This window comes from Muntiacus reevesi, chromosome 4 (assembly GCF_963930625.1).
Source record: "Muntiacus reevesi chromosome 4, mMunRee1.1, whole genome shotgun sequence".
In the NCBI taxonomy this organism is placed as follows: Eukaryota; Metazoa; Chordata; class Mammalia; order Artiodactyla; family Cervidae; genus Muntiacus; species Muntiacus reevesi.
In genome coordinates, this window is record NC_089252.1 from 40,827,623 (window position 1) to 40,845,700 (window position 18,078).

At 54.5% G+C, this 18,078-nt stretch overlaps 1 protein-coding gene across 2 annotated transcripts; it reads left to right on the top strand.

Moving 5' to 3' along the window:
* Nucleotides 1-2,944: 2,944 nt before the first annotated feature.
* CIDEA (cell death inducing DFFA like effector a) lies at nucleotides 2,945-14,176 on the top strand. 2 transcript variants are annotated; one of them, XM_065935157.1, is made up of 5 exons: nucleotides 2,945-2,967; nucleotides 8,837-8,981; nucleotides 9,836-9,982; nucleotides 12,903-13,084; nucleotides 13,804-14,176. In XM_065935157.1, exons 2-5 carry the CDS (start codon nucleotides 8,850-8,852, stop codon nucleotides 13,949-13,951), a joined length of 609 nt encoding a protein of 202 aa, XP_065791229.1. In that variant the 5' UTR covers nucleotides 2,945-2,967; nucleotides 8,837-8,849; the 3' UTR covers nucleotides 13,952-14,176. The 2 variants fall into 2 exon arrangements, with proteins under 2 accessions (XP_065791229.1, XP_065791228.1); XM_065935156.1 differs by lacking the exon at nucleotides 2,945-2,967 and adding an exon at nucleotides 3,227-3,314.
* Nucleotides 14,177-18,078: the final 3,902 nt, after the last annotated feature.

Consider the following 18,078-nt stretch of genomic DNA (forward strand, 5'->3'; position numbering starts at 1 on the left):
AATGTATCAATAAAACCTCCTGAACAGTCAAAACAGTCCTTTCACACTAGTCCTTTCTGTCTGGCCCATGCTGCAGGCAGGCTTAGGCTGCCTGACCTTGGAAAGACATATGCTTAGTTCAGTGCTATTTATACACATGAACAAAGGGAAAGTACTCAATATTCATCAAGGGGAAATGTTGAATACAGTGTGTTATCTTCGTGCTGTGATACATGTTATGCAGCGTTAGAGTCTGAAGTCGATCAGTGTGCATTAGACATGACTGAGGTGTGAAGCACAACACTGCATATAATATGTGTAATACAGTACCATCTGTGTAAACAGACCACACGCAGTGATACTCATGTTGTGCATGTATTTAACCACGTAGAAATAATCCCATGGCAGGACTCAGGTCAAGTGAGGAGGCGGGCAGAACTGGTGACAGTGGTCTGGGAAGACCTCACCTTTTCTGTAAGGTTTTAATGTAAACACCTCACAACAACAAGGTGTTCGTGTTTTACAGAGCTAAAGTTTCGCTGAGACCTTTGTGGGAAGCGTCTGGCACCAGTTTGTGTACACGTGTTGTGGCGGTGCTGGCCCAGCTCCGCTCTCCCCTTCCGCCCACTTGGGAAAGACCAGGGATTAGCCCCAAAACACAGCCTTCTCTGGGCCCTTTCTCTGCAGAGAAGTCACCAGAGCAGCACATCACCTTTGTTCCTACATTTGGAAGAAAAGGAAACATCCACGCCCAGGAATGACACAACCACAGGGAGAGGAGAGTCAGGCTGGTCTGGGTCGGGAGGGGGAGTGGGGGCAGGCCCGGGGGTAGGGGGCAGATGAATCCTAGTCCCCTGGGCTTCTCGGTCCGTGGACCCCTCAGAGGGCCTGGGTATAGGGGTTTCTGAGGAGACGCTGCAGTTTGCATTGATACTATATTTAAGGGTCTTGAACCCCCAAAGGCTGAGAACCACTGCTCCAAGATCTCAGTGAGCATCATGGGCATGAGCTGTAAGTCAGCCCCGGGGTCTTCATGCTGCCTACATAGACTCCATGAGGTTGTGAAGTCCAATTGGGAAGAGGAGGACTTCTGCTCCTAGTCCAGTTGGGGAGACTGTTGTCTCGACCGAGGGCTGTTACACAAGCTCCTGCCCCTGTGGCCTTACATACAGCCTGACCTGCTGTCTCCCAGCCAGGCCCCGGGCAGACGGGATGGCCAGTCCAGGGCCTCACCCCAGCCAGTAGCAGGGCTGGCACCTGGGGCCAGCTTCACCCCTCCTGGCTGTGGTTCTTCTGTGTGCAGAATTCCCACTACACAGAGAAGCCTGCCCGGCTCCCAGCCCTGCTTTCCTTGGCTGCCACTGGACTGTAGGTGTGAGTGGGGTGAGGCCCCATCCACGGCACTGCTGTGCAGATTCTCCCCGACCCTGGCTCCTCCAGATCCCCCCACACCCCCCGCATCCTGGTGTGCCTCTGCCCTTCCTGAAACAGCACAGAACAGCCCCTACCACACACAGCCCCCCACCCTCACCTGGCCCCAGCTCCAAAGTCCCTTCCAGGGTACTTTAAGGTAGAATTTACACCTTTGCCCCCTTTGAAATTGGCTTTCATGTGTTGCTGCTGCCATAGCATCTTGTTCACTCATTCACTCACTAACAAGCCTTCACCCTCGAGGCCCCAGGAGTGAGTCAATGAGCTGTACCTGCTGCCTGGTTGGTTCTGTGTCCAAGGCTCTTGTGAACCTGACCCTCGCTACTCCAGTCTGGGCCCGACTCACCTGGACCTCAGGCATGGAGGCCGTGTATATGCACAAGGCGACAGTGACCCCAGGGTCTGGGGAGCTCGATTGTAGACTGAACATCAGGTGCAGTTGGGAGTCATTTTTATTTCTTTAGGAGAGGAAACATCACTGTTATGTGTAACAAAGTTCTGGTTTCTTCAGAGATGTGAGTTGAAGCATTTGGGGTTCAAATAAAAATGTAGATAAAAAACAAGTGATTATGTCAAAATGTTAAAGGGTGGCTGAATCCAGGCACTGGGTATAAAGATGCTCATGGCATGTTCTTTCTATAAGTCTTTATATTTGAAATTTTTTGCAATAGAGCATTCTTTTAGAGGTGAGTTGAATTGAACTGACTGGACCCACTGTCTCATTGTCAAACTGCATGTCCAGTCTGTTGGGGCTGCTCTGACAGAGTTCTGGACACCGATGGTTTATTATGAACAACAGTTTTACTGCCCAGGGTTCTGGAGGCTGGAAGCCCCAGATCTGGACCAGCAGGGCCGGTTCTGGTGACACTGCCTCCTGGTTCACGGCAGATCGTCCCTTCCTTCCCTGTGTCCTCAGGAGGCAGAAGGGGTGAGGAAGCTCTTTTACAAGGACAATAACCTCATCCATGGGGTAACTGGCCCCATAACCCAAGCACCCACTCCCCACCCAGGCCCACCTTCTAAAGCTAGCACACTGGCCATTAGAAGGTCAGTACATGAGTTGTGGGGGGTATACAACATTCAGGCAATTGGCAGAGGGCGGGGTCCAGCTGGGGCTCCGGGCTGGAACCCCATATCGTCTACCCAGGCTGGATCCCCGTAGGACCCAGAGAGGCCAGGACTCTGGCAGGAGATTGCTTTTGGCCCCACACGCCTCTCGGTGACATCATGAGCCTCGGGGCAGGACGTGTGTTTGTCTCTGAGATGGGGGAGGAGGAGGTGGGGGAACTCGGGCAGCAGGGCCAGCTGTGCAGGTCACGTGAGTCCAGGGACCGAGGCAGAGGTCAGGCGACAGCGCTCTGGGAGCCGGCTCCACGCGGCCCGGCGGGCAGCGCGCCGACGGGGGCCAGTCACCCCGAGCGCAGGCGGCGCTGGACAGTGTTGGCCCGGTTTCTCCTTCCGAAGGGTCAGGGTCAGTGCCCCACCCCCTAACCCGCTCTAGAGAGTCGGCTTCACAATAAAGAGTCGAGAAACAGCGGACAGCCCGGCCCCTCTGAGGTCTGACCCCTTCCGGCAGCGGGGTACCTTCGCATCCCTTCCCACGTCCCGCGTCCCGCATCCTGGGCGGCACCCTCCCCTCCCCTGCAGAGGCTGTGCTGCCGGCGAGGCGATGTCCCCACTGACCCATCCGACAGGCCGACCAGCGACCCTCGAAGGCCCGGGGAACGGCTGGGGTTGGCGGCCGAACAGCTGTCGGGCGCAAAGCTCCTCAGCCCGAGAGGCGTGGACCTGGGCGGGGCGAGCGGTGGCGCTTTAAGAGGCCGGAGCACCGGGAGGCCGGCCCGGCGGGGCTGACCAGACCGAGCGATGGAGACGGCCCGGGACTGCGCCGGAGCCCTGCTCAGGCGAGTGCCGCGCTGGCCTGCGCCCCCGGCGCCTCGCATTCCACTGGCGCCCCCGCCGCCTCGTGGCCCCTCGTCTCCCCGCCCCCCTGGGCCCCCTACGCCCCATGTCCCCCTGCGTCCCGCGTCCCTCTGCGCAGCCCTGCGCCCGCAGCCCGCGCGCGTCCCCTCCCGGGTCTCCGGCCGCCCCCAACGCCAGGTGCGCGGGCTCCGGGAACAGGTGACCGTGGTGAGTGACTGAGCCGCATCTCTTGCCGCCGCGAGAGCAGACGAAGCGGGACCCAGGAGACCCCCGGCGCGCGGGGTGCCAGGCTGCTCCGGGTCCCCGACCGTGACGGGAGCCAGGCCGAGACGAAGGGCGCCGGTGGGACGCTGGGCGGCCTCGGAGTGGCCAGCTCACCTCTCAGGGCCGCGCGGGCTCCGGCGCTACCTCATGGCGCTGGCTGAGCTCCCGGGTTTGTACCGCGGAGTTTGGGGGGAAGCTGTGACGCTGCTGGGGATGCGGGGCAGTGGTAGAGGGGCCTGCGACCCCGGGGCCTCCTCGCCCGCCTCACACGCACGGTGACCGAGGTCCCGCATCACTTTTCCTTGTTGGGTCTGTCTTAACGTCCAAAAACGCAACCCACTCCTCCTCTGTAAAATCCTGACGATCTTGGTGGCAGTGACTGTAGATTTAAGGGAGGGCCATGCTTCTCTGTAGATCGTCAAAAGGAGCGGAGAAGCCCTTGGGTGCTTTATTTATTTATTTATTTTTACTTTATTTTAAAATTGAAGGATAATTGCTTTACAGAATTTTGCTGTTTTGTGTCAAATATCAACATGAATCAGTCATAGGTGTACATATAAATGCAGGTTTCCCCAGGTGACTGGGGTGGAGGGGTTGGGTGGGTGAGGCGGTAGTGTGAACTGTGAGCTTCTGAACCTGGGTCCTTAAAGGGGGCTTCCTGCCATTCCCAGGGTTAGAGAGCTGCCAGATAGAAGGGGAGTTGTCTGGCTGGGGCTGTCTCTTTAAAATTGGGACCCCAGGAAGGTGAGAAACAGACTTTTTCATGCCTCTTCTCTCCTGTGGTTTAGGCCTAAAGGAAGGGCCCTGGGGTTTTCCTGGTTTATTCCTCTTTCTCCAACTCCACTCACAAGCCTCCCCCGCCCCCAATCCCACTCCTGGGGTAACAAACGCTGACAGTTTGGAGTGCATCCTCCAAACATTTCTCCCAAGGACCTGAGGTCCTCTGGGCACTGAGCTGATGGGCCAAGTTGTAAGGACGACAGGAGCTCAAGTTCCTGGCTGGTGTGGCCTGGAACTGGAGGACAAGGCAAGACCTGCAAGATTAAGGCTGCCCCTGCCCTTACACCTGACCCAACAGCAAGATCCCAAACCCAAAACGTCTGTGTGAGGAGGAAGGACTTGCTTCTGAAGTCTTACTTCTACACAGTTACTGCGCAGATGATCTCATGGGGAAGGACTGATCAGCTTAGCCAGCCCTGAGTGTGGGGCTCTGGGTGGAGGACCATCCTGGGAACACACTGTCTCCAGGTCCTGCTTCCACGCTGAGCTGCTTTGATTCATGGGACCCCACCTGCTTCTGCCCACCTGTAACACTTGCTGAAAGGAAAACTTTCATCCTCTGCCTTCCTTAAAGCTATATCCAGGCTGCATGAGACCCCCTGGCAGGCAAGGTGACTGCTGGACTTCTGTCGCCTCTCAGTGGTCCTGGTAGAGTTTTCCTAACTCTCTTTTGTTAGTAAGTACCTGCATGTTGCCAAAGCAGGAACCTAATGTTTTGTTTTGTTTTTTTTTAACATCAGATGTGGGTAAGCAATGATCTTAACCCAGTCGTTAGTTTGTTCATTGTCTGTGATCAGGAGGCCTTGGTTGTAGTGGAAGCAGCCCAAGATCTCCTGGCTCGGCTCCGGATGCCCAGGATGTCCATCCCCACAGTGTGTGTGTTGTTGCAGACACAGCCTGCTCTGACTTTGTGTCCTGGCGGCGATAACACGCACACTGAGATAGTTACAGAGCTCATCTCCGTCACACTTTGTGCAGAGTAGCTGTTTGGTCCTCTTTCCTTGAACAAAGATCTCTAGGTTTTGAATAGCTGCCTTTTGGGACAAATTTGACCAGTCTTGTAGGTGATGCAAGGGAGGAATTGACTTTTCTATGGTTACTGATGCTTACTCCTTTGTGGTCTAAATTCTTATATTAATAACATTCAAAGTGTACAGAGACTTCACAGCCATGTGCTGGATGTGCTTTCTAGCCAAGCATTTTTTCCCAGAGTGGGGGGGGGGGGGGAGTCAGGGCTCAAGGCAAAAGTAGGAGTGGCCACAGTCCCATCAGGGAGCTCCTGGTGGGGCCCCATGTCCCATGTGTTGCTTGTCGCTGGCCAGGCATCGCTGGAGGGCAGGGAGCCTCTTTGGGGCCAACACTGCTTGCTCTGCTTCCTGCCGCAGTGAGACACCCCCACCCCCAAACACTGTCCCTCACCTGCTGTCCCTGCAGTTCTTGGAGGCCCTGCCAGGTCTGATGGATGCTTTCCAAGGTCTGTCCCTTCTCTGCCATCCTACAGCTGGGGTTGCACTTCCCTTCCAGCACTGTCTTATCACCTGACTGGGCATAGGATCTGTCTGAGCTTTATCACTTCCCATGGACCCTCCTTGTCCACATGACAACCTGTTCCTGGGCCCCCTGCTGCCCCCCCCCCCCCCAGCACTTCTAGAATAAACACCAGTTCAGAGTGCAGCCTAGAAAGATGCCATCTTATGACCTGGAGGCCCAGCTTTGCTCCACTGCAGTGGAGTTCACATCCATGGTCAGTCAATGCCTGTTGCTTTATTTCCCACCTGTGTGTGTTAAGGTCTCCTCAGTCCCTCCAGGAAAAGGTAGACATCCCTGTCCCCTCAGTTCTGGGACCTGTGCCCCTCCACAGTTTCCAAGAACCTTCCATGAAGTCTGACTTCTCTTATCTTGACTTCCCTGAAACAATATTATTTCCTTGAAGAACCTGTTTCCTTGTTTTTCCGTGTCCTGAGCCTTTCCCCTTCCTGTTTCATATGATCACCTGCACCTTCCTGGGGATTAGAGGGTGGCCAACATGACGTATCACCAGAAGCTGGATTCTAAGACTTCTCAGTGCTTCTGGGACAACATCCCTGTAGGAGGTTGTAGGAGGTTGGGGGCGGGGGAGGGGCAGGGCTGTTTGATGGCCAGTGACACAAATGATCCCACTAAGAGGACCAGACTGAGTTGGATTAATGTGTTGCTTTGTTCATGTGGCTAGTTGAGCCTGCTGTCCACTTAGCTAGGGCAGAGTAAGCACCTGGTGTTGGGTGAGCCGGTTGGGTGTACCTAAGCCTTTTCTCAACACTGACCCAGTTCTTGGTTGGGAAACGTAAGGTCTAAGGACAGCAATAACTGATCCTCCTTTATCACAAGTGGTGATCTCAGAGCAGTGAGGAGGGAGGCCAGCACTTATCTGGTCAGAAGTTAAAAGACAATGAAGGCTTTGTGATGGCAGAAGGAGATCAGCGGATCATTGGTGCTCCCAGAGGTGCAAGCGTCTGCAGAGATGAGGAGATTCCGGCCCTGACTAACTGGGTCAGGGCTGTAGGGCCCACAGTGTGCACTGATCCCCCGGGGCCCTGGGCCGGGTTCTGAGACGTGAACTTTGTCCTCCTATTTCTCCAGTTGAGCCTGAGTCTTTCCTTCCTCAGGAACAAAGGAATGGCTCTGGGAGGAGGGAGGATCTTGCTGGCAGGCCCCAGGCTCTTGTGCACTAGAGGAGGGTTTCACCAGGGGGAGGGAGGGTGGGAAGGGCATTCCCGCCACCCCGACCCTGGCGACCCTTCCCTCTGCCCTGAGCACCACCCCCCACACTCGGCTGTGATGTGAGCTTGTGTCCTGATCAGGCAGTGAACCTGTTCCTTTCTTTGCTCCTTACAGCGAGCTCGTTTTGGATCAGGCTGAGAACAGAGCTGGGTTCCAGGTGTAAAGCATCATGTGGGTTATCCTCATTGCCCTGTCTGCCGGGTTCCCCAGGAGGGAGGGCACCGAACAACTTCCCTGCAGCATCACCCTGGCAGACGCAGGCCCCTGGTTGTCGGGTGTTGTGTGACTGAGGAGCCTGTGTAATCCCTGGAATGGGGGCAGAGGTCCAGAGGCCATGTGCCAGGCCCTCCACTGGGTCAGCCAGGCCTGGACTCCCTCACTGGGCTGGCCTTGGTCTGGAGGAGAGCTGCGTAGGGACCGGTGACCAGTCCCCTTGCAGCTGTTATGCTGGACACAGGCCGGGTGGTGACCCTGCAGAGGAGCCAGGGCTGTCCTCCTGGCGGGCAGCTCTCCCTCACCAGCTCCAGCTGATGTTTATTGCTTAAGATGAAGTTCAGAAAGATTCTTTATTAACTGGGTGACCTTGAGAAGTCATTCTGAGCCTTGACTTTCTTACCTGACAAATGGGGTAATACTTTCCTTGTAAAGTTGTAATGAAACTAGTTGATATATTTTAAAAGCCAGCATGCTGCTGGCCATGGCAGGTGCTTAGATGCCTTCAGTCACAAGGCACAAGCCTGACGCCGGCCAAATAAGCTTCAGACCAAATCCTTGCTGGCAGTCTAGGTAAAGAGGCTATGGCACAGGTTCCGGTGTGGCAGGGTGGGGGAGGGGCTTCCCACACAGCACCAGGCGTTTCTAAGATGCCGGTGGGGTGCCCGGGGATTCAGCTCAGTCTCGACCCCATCTACTCAGAGACAGTGTCTGATCCCACAGGATGTGGGCTCAGCCCCACAAGACTACCCCCTGCCTGCACCTTAGATGCCAGTCACAAGTCCAGGTTATCACCTTTGTCTGTAAGGAAAGTCCAGTCTAGTTGGAGATATAAAATATAGATAGATTAAAATATATATATATAGATAGATAAATGACTGACATATGCAGATGTGTGTGTGAAAGTGAACGTGTTCATTGCTCAGTCATGTCCCATCAGTGTGACTCCATGGACTGTAGCATGCCAGGCTTCCCTGTCCATGAAATTTTTCAGGCAGGAATACTGGCTGGGTAGCCTTTTCTTCCTTAGTCTTACTGTACGAATCTATAACTGTGTGTGTGTGTGCCTGATTCTTTAAGTCTGTTCAGCTGCTCCATGGCCTGAAGAAATCATTTACTTAGGCTTTTCAACTCTAAAGCCAACATTTGCAGAATATTATCTTTATTTCTCCTTTGAGTTTGGTGCCTTCACCTCTCCTTCTCAAACAGTTACCTTGAGGGCTTTGAATGTTCCAGTAAAACAGGTGTAATGATACTGTGTTTGTTAATTTTACATATTTGTTTGTTTCTTGGGTATCAGGTACACAATTTTTAATCATCCCCGACCACTGACTTCCTTTCTTTAGGTGCAAATATTAACTTTGTCTTATTTCCATATACTTTAAACCTCTCTTTAAAGACTCTTCTTTAAAGTAACCTCAAAAAAATAAATAAATAAATAAATAAAGTAACCTCAGTTCACTTTCATCTGACCCTTCCTTTCCAGGCCCCTGACGTTCATGGGGTCGCAGACAAAGAAGGTGCTGTTCACACCCCTCATGCATCCCGCTCGCCCCTTCCGTGTCTCCAACCATGACCGGAGCAGCCGCCGAGGGGTGATGGCCAGTAGCCTGCAGGAGCTCCTCAGCAAGGTACCCCCATCAGCCACGAGGGCCCCCAACTCACAGGGTCTCGGGGACAAATCAGTGCAAGACAGGGAGCTTGGGGGAGCCTTCTGGGGTTAAAGGGAACATTGCTGTGTCCCTGTCCCATACAGGACTTAGGTACAGAGACGAGAGCCCTCAAAATAGCCATTAATTGGGAATTCCTTGGTGGTCCGGTGGGTAGGACTCTGAACTTTCACTGCTGTGGGCCAGGGTTTGATCCCTGGTCAGGAAACTAAGATCCCACAAGCCCTGTGGTATGGTCAAAAATAAAAAGAAAATAAAAACAAATTTTAAAAAATAAGAAGGAAACAACCATCATTTGATAATGTGGCTTTAGTTTCTTGACAAGGGAGAATATAGGAGGCACAACTTTAGAAATCTGGTTTTGGTTATAAAGGCTGAGGACTAGTTGTTCTTAATCTAAAAGTGTCCTCAATCACCAAATAAGGAAGAACTGTAGACTTTCACCAGAGACAGGATCCAACATTTCCAACACACTGTCTCTGAAGCGACAGAGACACGGCTCTCTAAGCATCATGGACACAGGGTCATTCTTTTTATTTGTCCAAATAAGCAAGACATTTTAGAAACTGAATATTGTTCACTGTAATTCCTTACCTCACAATGTTGAAACCTCTAAAGAAGTTAGATCCGTTCAACTTTTCAACTTCTCTCTTCCAAGCAAAGTCTGAGTTATAGACATCAGCCAAGGTACATCTTTACCATTTAGATCCTCAAAGTCAGCCAACACTTCGGGGACCATGACTTAATGGATGCCACTGATGGGTCCAAACAGAGTCACTTCACCTGGTGACACTGGTGTGTTCCGTCTGACCTAGACCCTGGATGCGCTGGTGGTCGCCAGCCAACTGGTCACCTTGGTGCTGGAGGAGGATGGCACTGTGGTGGACACAGAGGAGTTCTTCCAGACCCTGGGGGACAACACACACCTCATGGTCTTGGAGCAGGGGCAGAAATGGACACCGGTAAGTGCGTCATCTGGGCGGCAGCTGGGCAGGCTGCTCACCTGGGTAAGTGCGGGCCCCACGTGGAGTCAACTGGCTCACTTTCTGAATACTTCCTCCTTGTTCACCTGGTAACTGGATCTGCTTCCCTCCAGGGATGCTTCTAAGTATTTCTAGGAAACTTGGCATCTTTGCAAACCTGGGCTGTGTGGTTTAGAGCCAGTAATTCTGAGGGTCAGGCTTCAGCCAGTGAGGAGCTACAGACCCTGTTAGGGCGTGTGGATCTGACCTGGACCTCGGAGGCAGTGAGATGACACAGCCAGTGAAATTAGGGTGGTATGTGAGGGGGTAAACCCAGTGAGTTAGACAAGCAAAGAAGTGGCATAAAGGGTTTTATTTCTGAGAAAACTATAGATTATAAATCTTGAAAAACATTCCCACCATAAAACACCAAAGCATGTAAAGCATAATATTCAAACATCTTTTTATATGCCTAACTGACCTTCCCTGGTGGCTCAGATGGTGAAGCACCTGTCTGCAATGTGGGAGACCTGTTTTTGATCTGTGAGTCAGGAAGATTCCCTGGAAAAGGGAATGGCGACCCACTCCAGTGTTCTTGCCTGGAGAATCCCATGGACAGAGGAGCCTGGTGGGCTGCAGTCTATGGGGTCACAAAGAGTCAGACATGACTGAGCAACTAACACAACTGTCCTTCAACAAGAGGAAATCTTCAGAGGCCAACATTCTATGGGAACCAGAATCCAGAGGCAGAAGGAGGTGCCAAAGTTGGGATCTCCCCTCTGGGCAGCCAGTGACCCCAGCGCTGCTGGAGGCTGGGCAGATGGCTGCCCACCTCTCTCTCCTAAGCATCTGGCCTCAAGCTTCCCCCTGAGTCTTTAGAGTCTGCTGAATCTGAGACCACCCAAGCTGAGTGCAGTTTACAGAGACCAGAGACAGAGATTATCCACTGATGCTCATGACCCAGTTGGTCCCTCCTTCCAGCCCCCATGACCCACATCCTCATCCCCAGAACCCAGGAATGTGTCACTTTACATGGCAAAGGGGAGTTGGCGGGTGTGATTGCCTCAAGGATCTTCACAGGGGTGATGACCCTGGATTAGCTGGTTGGGTGGTCATCACAGGTCCTTTTAAGAGGGACATAGGTGGGCCAGCGAGGGCAGAAGCAGGGAGCAGTGACAAGAGGATGGGCCAGGGACTGAAGGACATGGGCAGCTCTGGAGCCAGGACAGGAAGCCCTAGCAGGACAGCCCATAGTTCATTCAGCACCCCACACCCCCAGAACTGTCAGAGCATCAGTCTGTATGCTCACTCAGCTTGTGGCCATTGGTCCTAGAAGCCCAAGGACACTAATTCAGAGGGGAAGGGTATTTTCTGTTTGTTCTGTGAGATGCTCTTCACATCTGGGGAGTCAGATGCCACATGACAGGTTGAAGCCCCCATGTGGTGGGCACGGCAGTGGGCACTGAGCTGCGAGTCAGGGTGGTGACAGGAGGCAGTGGACAAGAGTGGCACCAAAGTGACGGTTCCTGGGGGCAGGATGTTTCTCCGTCTGGTAACAGTCTGGTTGACGTGAGTCTTACATGGGGTCCTACGTGTCTGGACCGCCTTCCTTCAGAGGTTGGAGGTCCTGCTGCACTTGTATGAGTTTCTCAGCCGGGCCACTTGGATTTGACTTGGACAGAACTTCCAAGAAGTAGCCACCAGGGGTCTCCCTTCTCAGTCCAAAGCAGCTTTGGTGCCTGTCAATACCCCTGAGGCATCTTGTGGAGGGGTGGGAGGGGGAATGGGGAAACTCTTCCTGCCAGCCACCCACCCATCCTTACCCCACTGCCGCCACAGTTAGATTCTGAGTTTGGGGAGGCATCTCGATTCTGACTCAAGACCGAGGATGCTGACAGAGTGAGATCACAACTTTCATGCTTCAGAGAGGAACACCCTGCCTTGAGTCAATTTTTAATAACGTTTCCAAAACAATATATGCACCTCCTCCAAGGCAGCAGGACCTCATGTGTGTTAGTACCTGGGCTGGGACCATAATGTGTCCAAGTTGGGGGTGGGGAGAGAAGAGAGGCACCAGCAAAAAGGGTTTAGGTACTTTTAGGGGAGATTACAGTTTAACTTCAAGTTTACTAGACTTTTGTCAGTGAATTTAACACTCAGAGCCCCAGCTACTCCCAGTTCCCAAGGTTTATGAAAGTCATTCCTCTATTTGAATCCTGTACACTGCAGGACCGTGTGTGCAGCAAACCCACTAGAGGTGTGCCCGGGACATGGCCCTGGGACAGCTTTGTTCTCTTCTGTTTTTTCTCAAAGCTTCTGCAGGAAGACCATATGAAAATGCTGTTTATAAACCTGGGATTTCAGAGGTCTCTGACCTCTCCCAACCCCAAGGGTCTCAATCGGACTGAGAGTGAGTCTGCTAAGTGTCCCCAAGAGGCCAACCTTCTTCCAGGGCAGGAACTAGAAATTAGGGGACGGCCCTCACACCAGCCCTGGTTGGCCATAGGATTCTGGCATTTTCTTTGGCCACCTTTCATATGGTGGAATAGTATGCCCGCTGGTTAAGTGGACTGTGATGCTGTCATGGGCCCGTCCACATCACCAGGGGGCCGCAGTGGCCTTGGGGGACCAGGGTGAGCGCGTGTCCACCACAGGTCACTGGCCCAACTGTCCACTGAGCCCTGGACCCTAAGGCCACACCACACTCACCCCCAGTCCCTGAAGAGAGCTGCTGGAGGAGGTCACTTCTTATGGGCTTGGACCCCATGGCCGCATAAGCACCCTGATTGGCTGAAAACATTCCTCAAATAGTTAGCAGCTTATTCACGCTCAGATTTTAAGCAGACAGGTAAACCCAGCACTGAAGGCCCTGCAGGTGGCAGCTGGGATGCACTGCAACTTCTGCCCTCCCCCCCCTTAGGGTGGCAGCCACACCCCAACCCGCCGGCCGCCTCAGAGACGGGGTATCGCGAAAATCACCTTCGACTTGTACAAGCTGAGCCCCAAGGATGTCATTGGCTGCCTAAATGTGAAGGCTACCATGTACGAGATGTATTCCGTGTCCTACGACATCCACTGCACAGGGTTCAAGGCCATGCTCAGGTAACGCACCCAGGAAAGCAGGGCCTGGACACAGCTACTGCCCTTCCTCAGCGCCTCTAGCCCTGGCCTGACTTGCACTCGTGTCGTAAAAACTTGTCGCACCACAGACTTATTCAGAAAACTGAGACTTGAGCCAAAGTACATAGTTTTCTCCAAAGACCATTAAGTCCAAAATGGAACAAAACCCCTAAGAAATAGAAGAACCAAATTCCTTTTAAAAACCAGGGTCATGCATTTAAAACCTTATTTCTCAGCAATGAGGGCTAAATCCAGACCCAAGGAAATTCTGACCTGGTTGTGCTGTGTGTGCTAAGTCGTTTCAGTCATGTCTGAATCTTTGTGACCCCATGGGCTGTAGCCCATCAGGTTCCTCTGTCCATGGGATTCTCTAAGCAAGAATACTGGAGTGGCTTACCATGTCCTTCTCCAGGAGATCTTCCCAATCCAGGGATCAGACTCAGTTCTCACACATTGCAGGCCGATTCTTTACCACCTGAGCCACCAGGGAAGCCCAAGAATGCTGGATTGAGTAGCCTGTTCCTTCTCCAGGGGATCTTCCTGACCCAGAGGTTGAACCCAAGTCTCCTGTGGCTCCTGCACTGCAGGCAGATTCTTTACTGCCGAGTATCAGGGATGCTCCCGGTTGTGCAGAGTAGCCTCCAAACCTCGATGAGGACTCACACACATGGTTCTGTTACCACTGACTGCCTCTCTTGCAGGGCCCTGCTGCGGTTCCTGTCTCACGCTGCCCAGGTGACTGGCCAGTGTCTTGTCCACATGGGCACCTACATGCTCCAAGTGCTGGCTGAAACCGAGGAGCAGGCGGTGCCTGGTTCGCGCCCTCAAAGAGCCATCAAGAGTGGATAGGGGGCACACCCAGCCAGCCTTGACCCAGCCGGTCCCTCTCGGGGATGAATTTGGACAATGCTGTGTTCCCACCACGTATCACCTGCTCAGGAAAGAAAAGGGGCCTGAGCTACTATCAGGGACTGGGCGGGGGTCCCTGGGGTGGTGGTCCCTGAGGTGGGGGCTAGGACGGCAGGATCCAGGGGCTGCACAGTGCCTTCCGCTCCACAATAAACCCACCAGGAAAGCTGCTATGATACACGTACTTCCTCCTGTCTCCTTCATCTCAGGAAGTTTCACAGACGCTGAATCAACCAGAAACACTCCGCTAACAAAGGCAATCGCTCTTAAGTCTCTATCAGGAGCCGGTGCCGCCGGAACGGGAGGGTCAGACATTACTGGGGGTTTAACCCGGCTCCTAATGAGCCCAGAGACCGGAAAGCCTGCGAGCCTCAGTCTTCGGCGGAGAATAGGCTGCTGTGCCAGCCTTTCCTGAACACGAAGCTGCTGGAAATCGGTCCAGATCAGGGTGGGCGTGGCCGAGTCAGGCGGGGCCCTAGGCCCCATCACGTGGTTTGGGAGGGGGTAGTGCGGCTCCCGGGAGAAATGGGGTGGGGGTTGGGGGCTGCTGGACCAGGGGACCCGCACGTGCCAGGTGCCTTCATTCTGCGCTTCTCCTCCTGAGAACCGCTGGCGCGGAGGCCTGGCCCCCTCCTGTCTGAAGGCTCAGGACAGTGGGAGACCCACGGCTCGTCCCAGAAGCTCAAACCCGCTCGCAGTCAGACCCCTGGGCCCGTGCTCGTGCCCCGCCCCCATCCTCCCATCGCATCCCGGAGCCCCTCCGTCCTCTGCTCCCCGCCCACCGGACCTTACTCCCACCCTTTCTCCACTTCACACGCGGAGCAGCCGGGCCGGCAGCCGGGGACCTCAGGCCAGGGTGGGGCGGGATTGGGGTGGGGGGGTCGATGGGGGGAGGAGCAGAGGTAAAGCAATTGCCGCCGTATTCCTGGAAGCACAGCCTCTTTTTTCAAACTCAGGAAAAAAAAAAAAAAACGCAGGCATTTCAGGGTCCCGTTCTTCTCGCTGATAGCGGAGACGCCACCCCCCCGCGGGCTCGCTGCGCGCTTCCCTTACAAGGAGCGCGGCTGGAAGCCCTTCCCCACGGTCCGGGCAGACGGAAGGGGCGTCCCCAGGGCTCCCGGGGCTAGACGGCGCCCGGCTCCCAGCACCTCCGCCAGGGGCCGCTGTTGCCTCCGCGGGTGAGACGGCGTCACTTCCCGGGGATTCGGCCTCCAGGAAAGGGACGGCCTCACTTCCAAAAAAGGAATTTTCCCTCAGCGCCCGGTGCCTTGACTCAGCCGCCGCCTGACTCAGCGCCCTTTCCTCTCCACATCCAGGGCTCCCGGGCTGTTCTAGGGGACTGGCGGCTGGCCAGAGCGTCTGACCCGCACACGCAGTGTGTGTGGGGGTGGGGTGGGGGCGTGCTCACCCCTCACCCCACCCCACCCCAGCGCCCAGACCGGCCTCAGGGCTGCAGAGGTGGAGGGCGCCGGACACCACGTCGCCCTGAGCGGTCCTCACGACACACTTGCAGCATCCTCAGGACAGTCGCGGGCAGGGCCGGGTCCCAGCTGTCTGGCTGTCACCACCTGCCGTGGGATTCCTGGGGCTGCTGCTGCCCGCCAGGCCTGGCCCAGGATGCAGATGGCCGCATAAAAATAGTCAGGGGCCTCGAGGTACCACTTCGCCGGCTGTTCTGTTGAGCGGAAGCCAGATGAGAGGGTGGGGAGGGCGGCCTGGGGCGGCTGCATCAGAAGTGGGCAGTGGGGATGGGGGTGGGGTGTTCACCCTATAGGAGAGCCTTGCGACCCCCTAGCCCTCCGGGGAAGGAGCATGTCACCGGATGGTTCTCCTGGTCATCACTTTCCAATCAACCCCACTGCACCTGAAACGGGTCATGTCAGCAGAGCTGCGGGGTGCTGGCCCACAACCAGGGTCAGGAAGCCAGGGTCCAGGCAGCGGTTACCAGTCCGTGAAGCCAGGGGAAGACGTTCGACCCGCAGCGGTTGTACCTGAGGCAACACACCTGGGAACTAGGAAAGGGTAGGCTTCACGTTCAGTATTCTAATCCCAGTCAAATGAATTTAAAAAATAAAAGAAGCTGGAGTCAAACATGTGGCTCAGGACCGGTTACTTGACTTCCTCACCTGTGCAAGTGTGGACGCACCTGCCTGGACAGGTTGGTGGGTGAACTTGTCAGCCCCTCCCAGACTGGGACAATGGACACAGACCTCTGTCTCTCCCTGGAGTGGACAAGTGGCCCAGGGAGCAGGTGTCTGGGGGTGGGGTGGGGGGCACACACACATTTAGCAGGGAAGGGACACAGTGTGGGGTGAGCTGCTGAGGTGGGTGGGGAGGGATGCTTTCTGAATCTGGGGCCAGCGGGCCTGTGGGCGCGGCTGCCACTGCATTCCTGAGGACAGCTGGGACAGCTGAGGGGGGTAGGGGGGAGCCGGCTGGACTGCGTCTGGCTTTCCAAATAGAAGGGTTTTCCTGTTGGGGAAGAAGTAATAAGAATTCACATGGCTTTGCACTGATACACACCTTCTCTCAGGTGCCCTCCTGGCAAGCCAGTCAGCAGAGAAAGCTGCCCACCCCTGAGCAGTGGAGGAGGAAAGGCAGGCCGGACCCCTCCCCACATGCTCTCTGCGCCCACCACCCCTGCAGAGAGCAGTCAGGATTAGCCGCAAACCAGCCTGAGTGGTGGAAAAGGAATTCCAGCAAATATCTGGTGCATCAGAATCAGTTGTGACATGGTTATGACTCTTTTCAAAGCACCTCCTGAATTTATATTTAACTCGGAGAAAATCAGTGGTGGAAACCTCTTTGCTTAGGGAGATCTTATTCAATTCTTCATTTCCCATCGTAATATTCTGGGTCCCCTCTTTCAGAAAAGGAAAGTCCCTTGAGGCTGTGAAATCTGTGTCTGTGTATTATCTTCCTTCACTTACTACTGCTTAGTTAAGTCATGTGCTGAGTATGACTACAAGCAGGAAGTCTAGTCTCCAACCTGAGGAGTTTACAACCCAACCCAGGAGGTGAGCCTTGGCAGCTTGGTGAGCGCTTTGTGGGCACGTGGCACTCATGGTTGCTGAGACACGGAGGAGGAGCAGAAGAGAGCTGGCTCTGACACTCCTGCTGGAGGAGGGGGAGGGGAGTGAATCACATCCAACTGGAATCTGGAACCAGAACAAGGGTCCATCAGAACAGCCCACCTGCAGTGGGGACGATTCAGATTAACTTAATCTAATCCTCAGGTTTAAGCAGCACAAAACCAATGATCTCATTTGTGCTTTTAGTTGTGAAAGTGCTACATAGCTTTAAATATCTTTCCTGACAGCTTCTCACCACACAGCAGCCCAGTGGGTGATAAGAGGGGCTGGAAGAGAAGACAGTCAGGTCTAAAGGATCCAGAGATGTGCAGGGGAGGAGCAGGCAGGCTGTAAGCTCAGGGGTGGGGGTGAGGAGGTGGCCTGAGGGTCTCTTATAGGCAGGAGGATGGGGGTCCCCAAGGTGGACAGAGTTTGTTGTCAGGGGTCCAAGGCCTGAGCAGAAGACACAGCACAGAGAGGTGGTGACCAAGGATGGCAGGAAACAAGTGGTGGCTTCACAGGGAGGGGCTAGGCCAGACTCAAGAAGCCTAACAGACTCGGGCTGGGACCCACAACAGCATCGAAACAACAGAGAAATTGTTTCATGACTGGGCCCAAAGGTCAGGGCAGAATAGGGACACACAAAATTAAGTCTTTTTCCACCAATGAGACCACAAAGCAAGGACAACTAATCAGTGGACGCGGTTTCTGGCCTATAACATTTATCACCAAAAAATGTACCCTGGTTTGAGTACAAATGCTCATGGGATTCATTACCCACAAAGCACTGGGAACTACTAGTTGACCTCTGAGTGTTCAGAGGTCTGGGGCCTTTGCCCCAAGACTGCTTGCATCAGCAGCTCCTCTGCGCTTCAGGCCAGAAGTCAAGGCCAGAGATGGCCAGTCCAGATGGCACCCACATCTTACCACGACTGGCTGGTTATGCCATGCAGCCGGCCCTGCCCGTGCTGTCCTTGGGGGCTCTGCTCTTCCTGT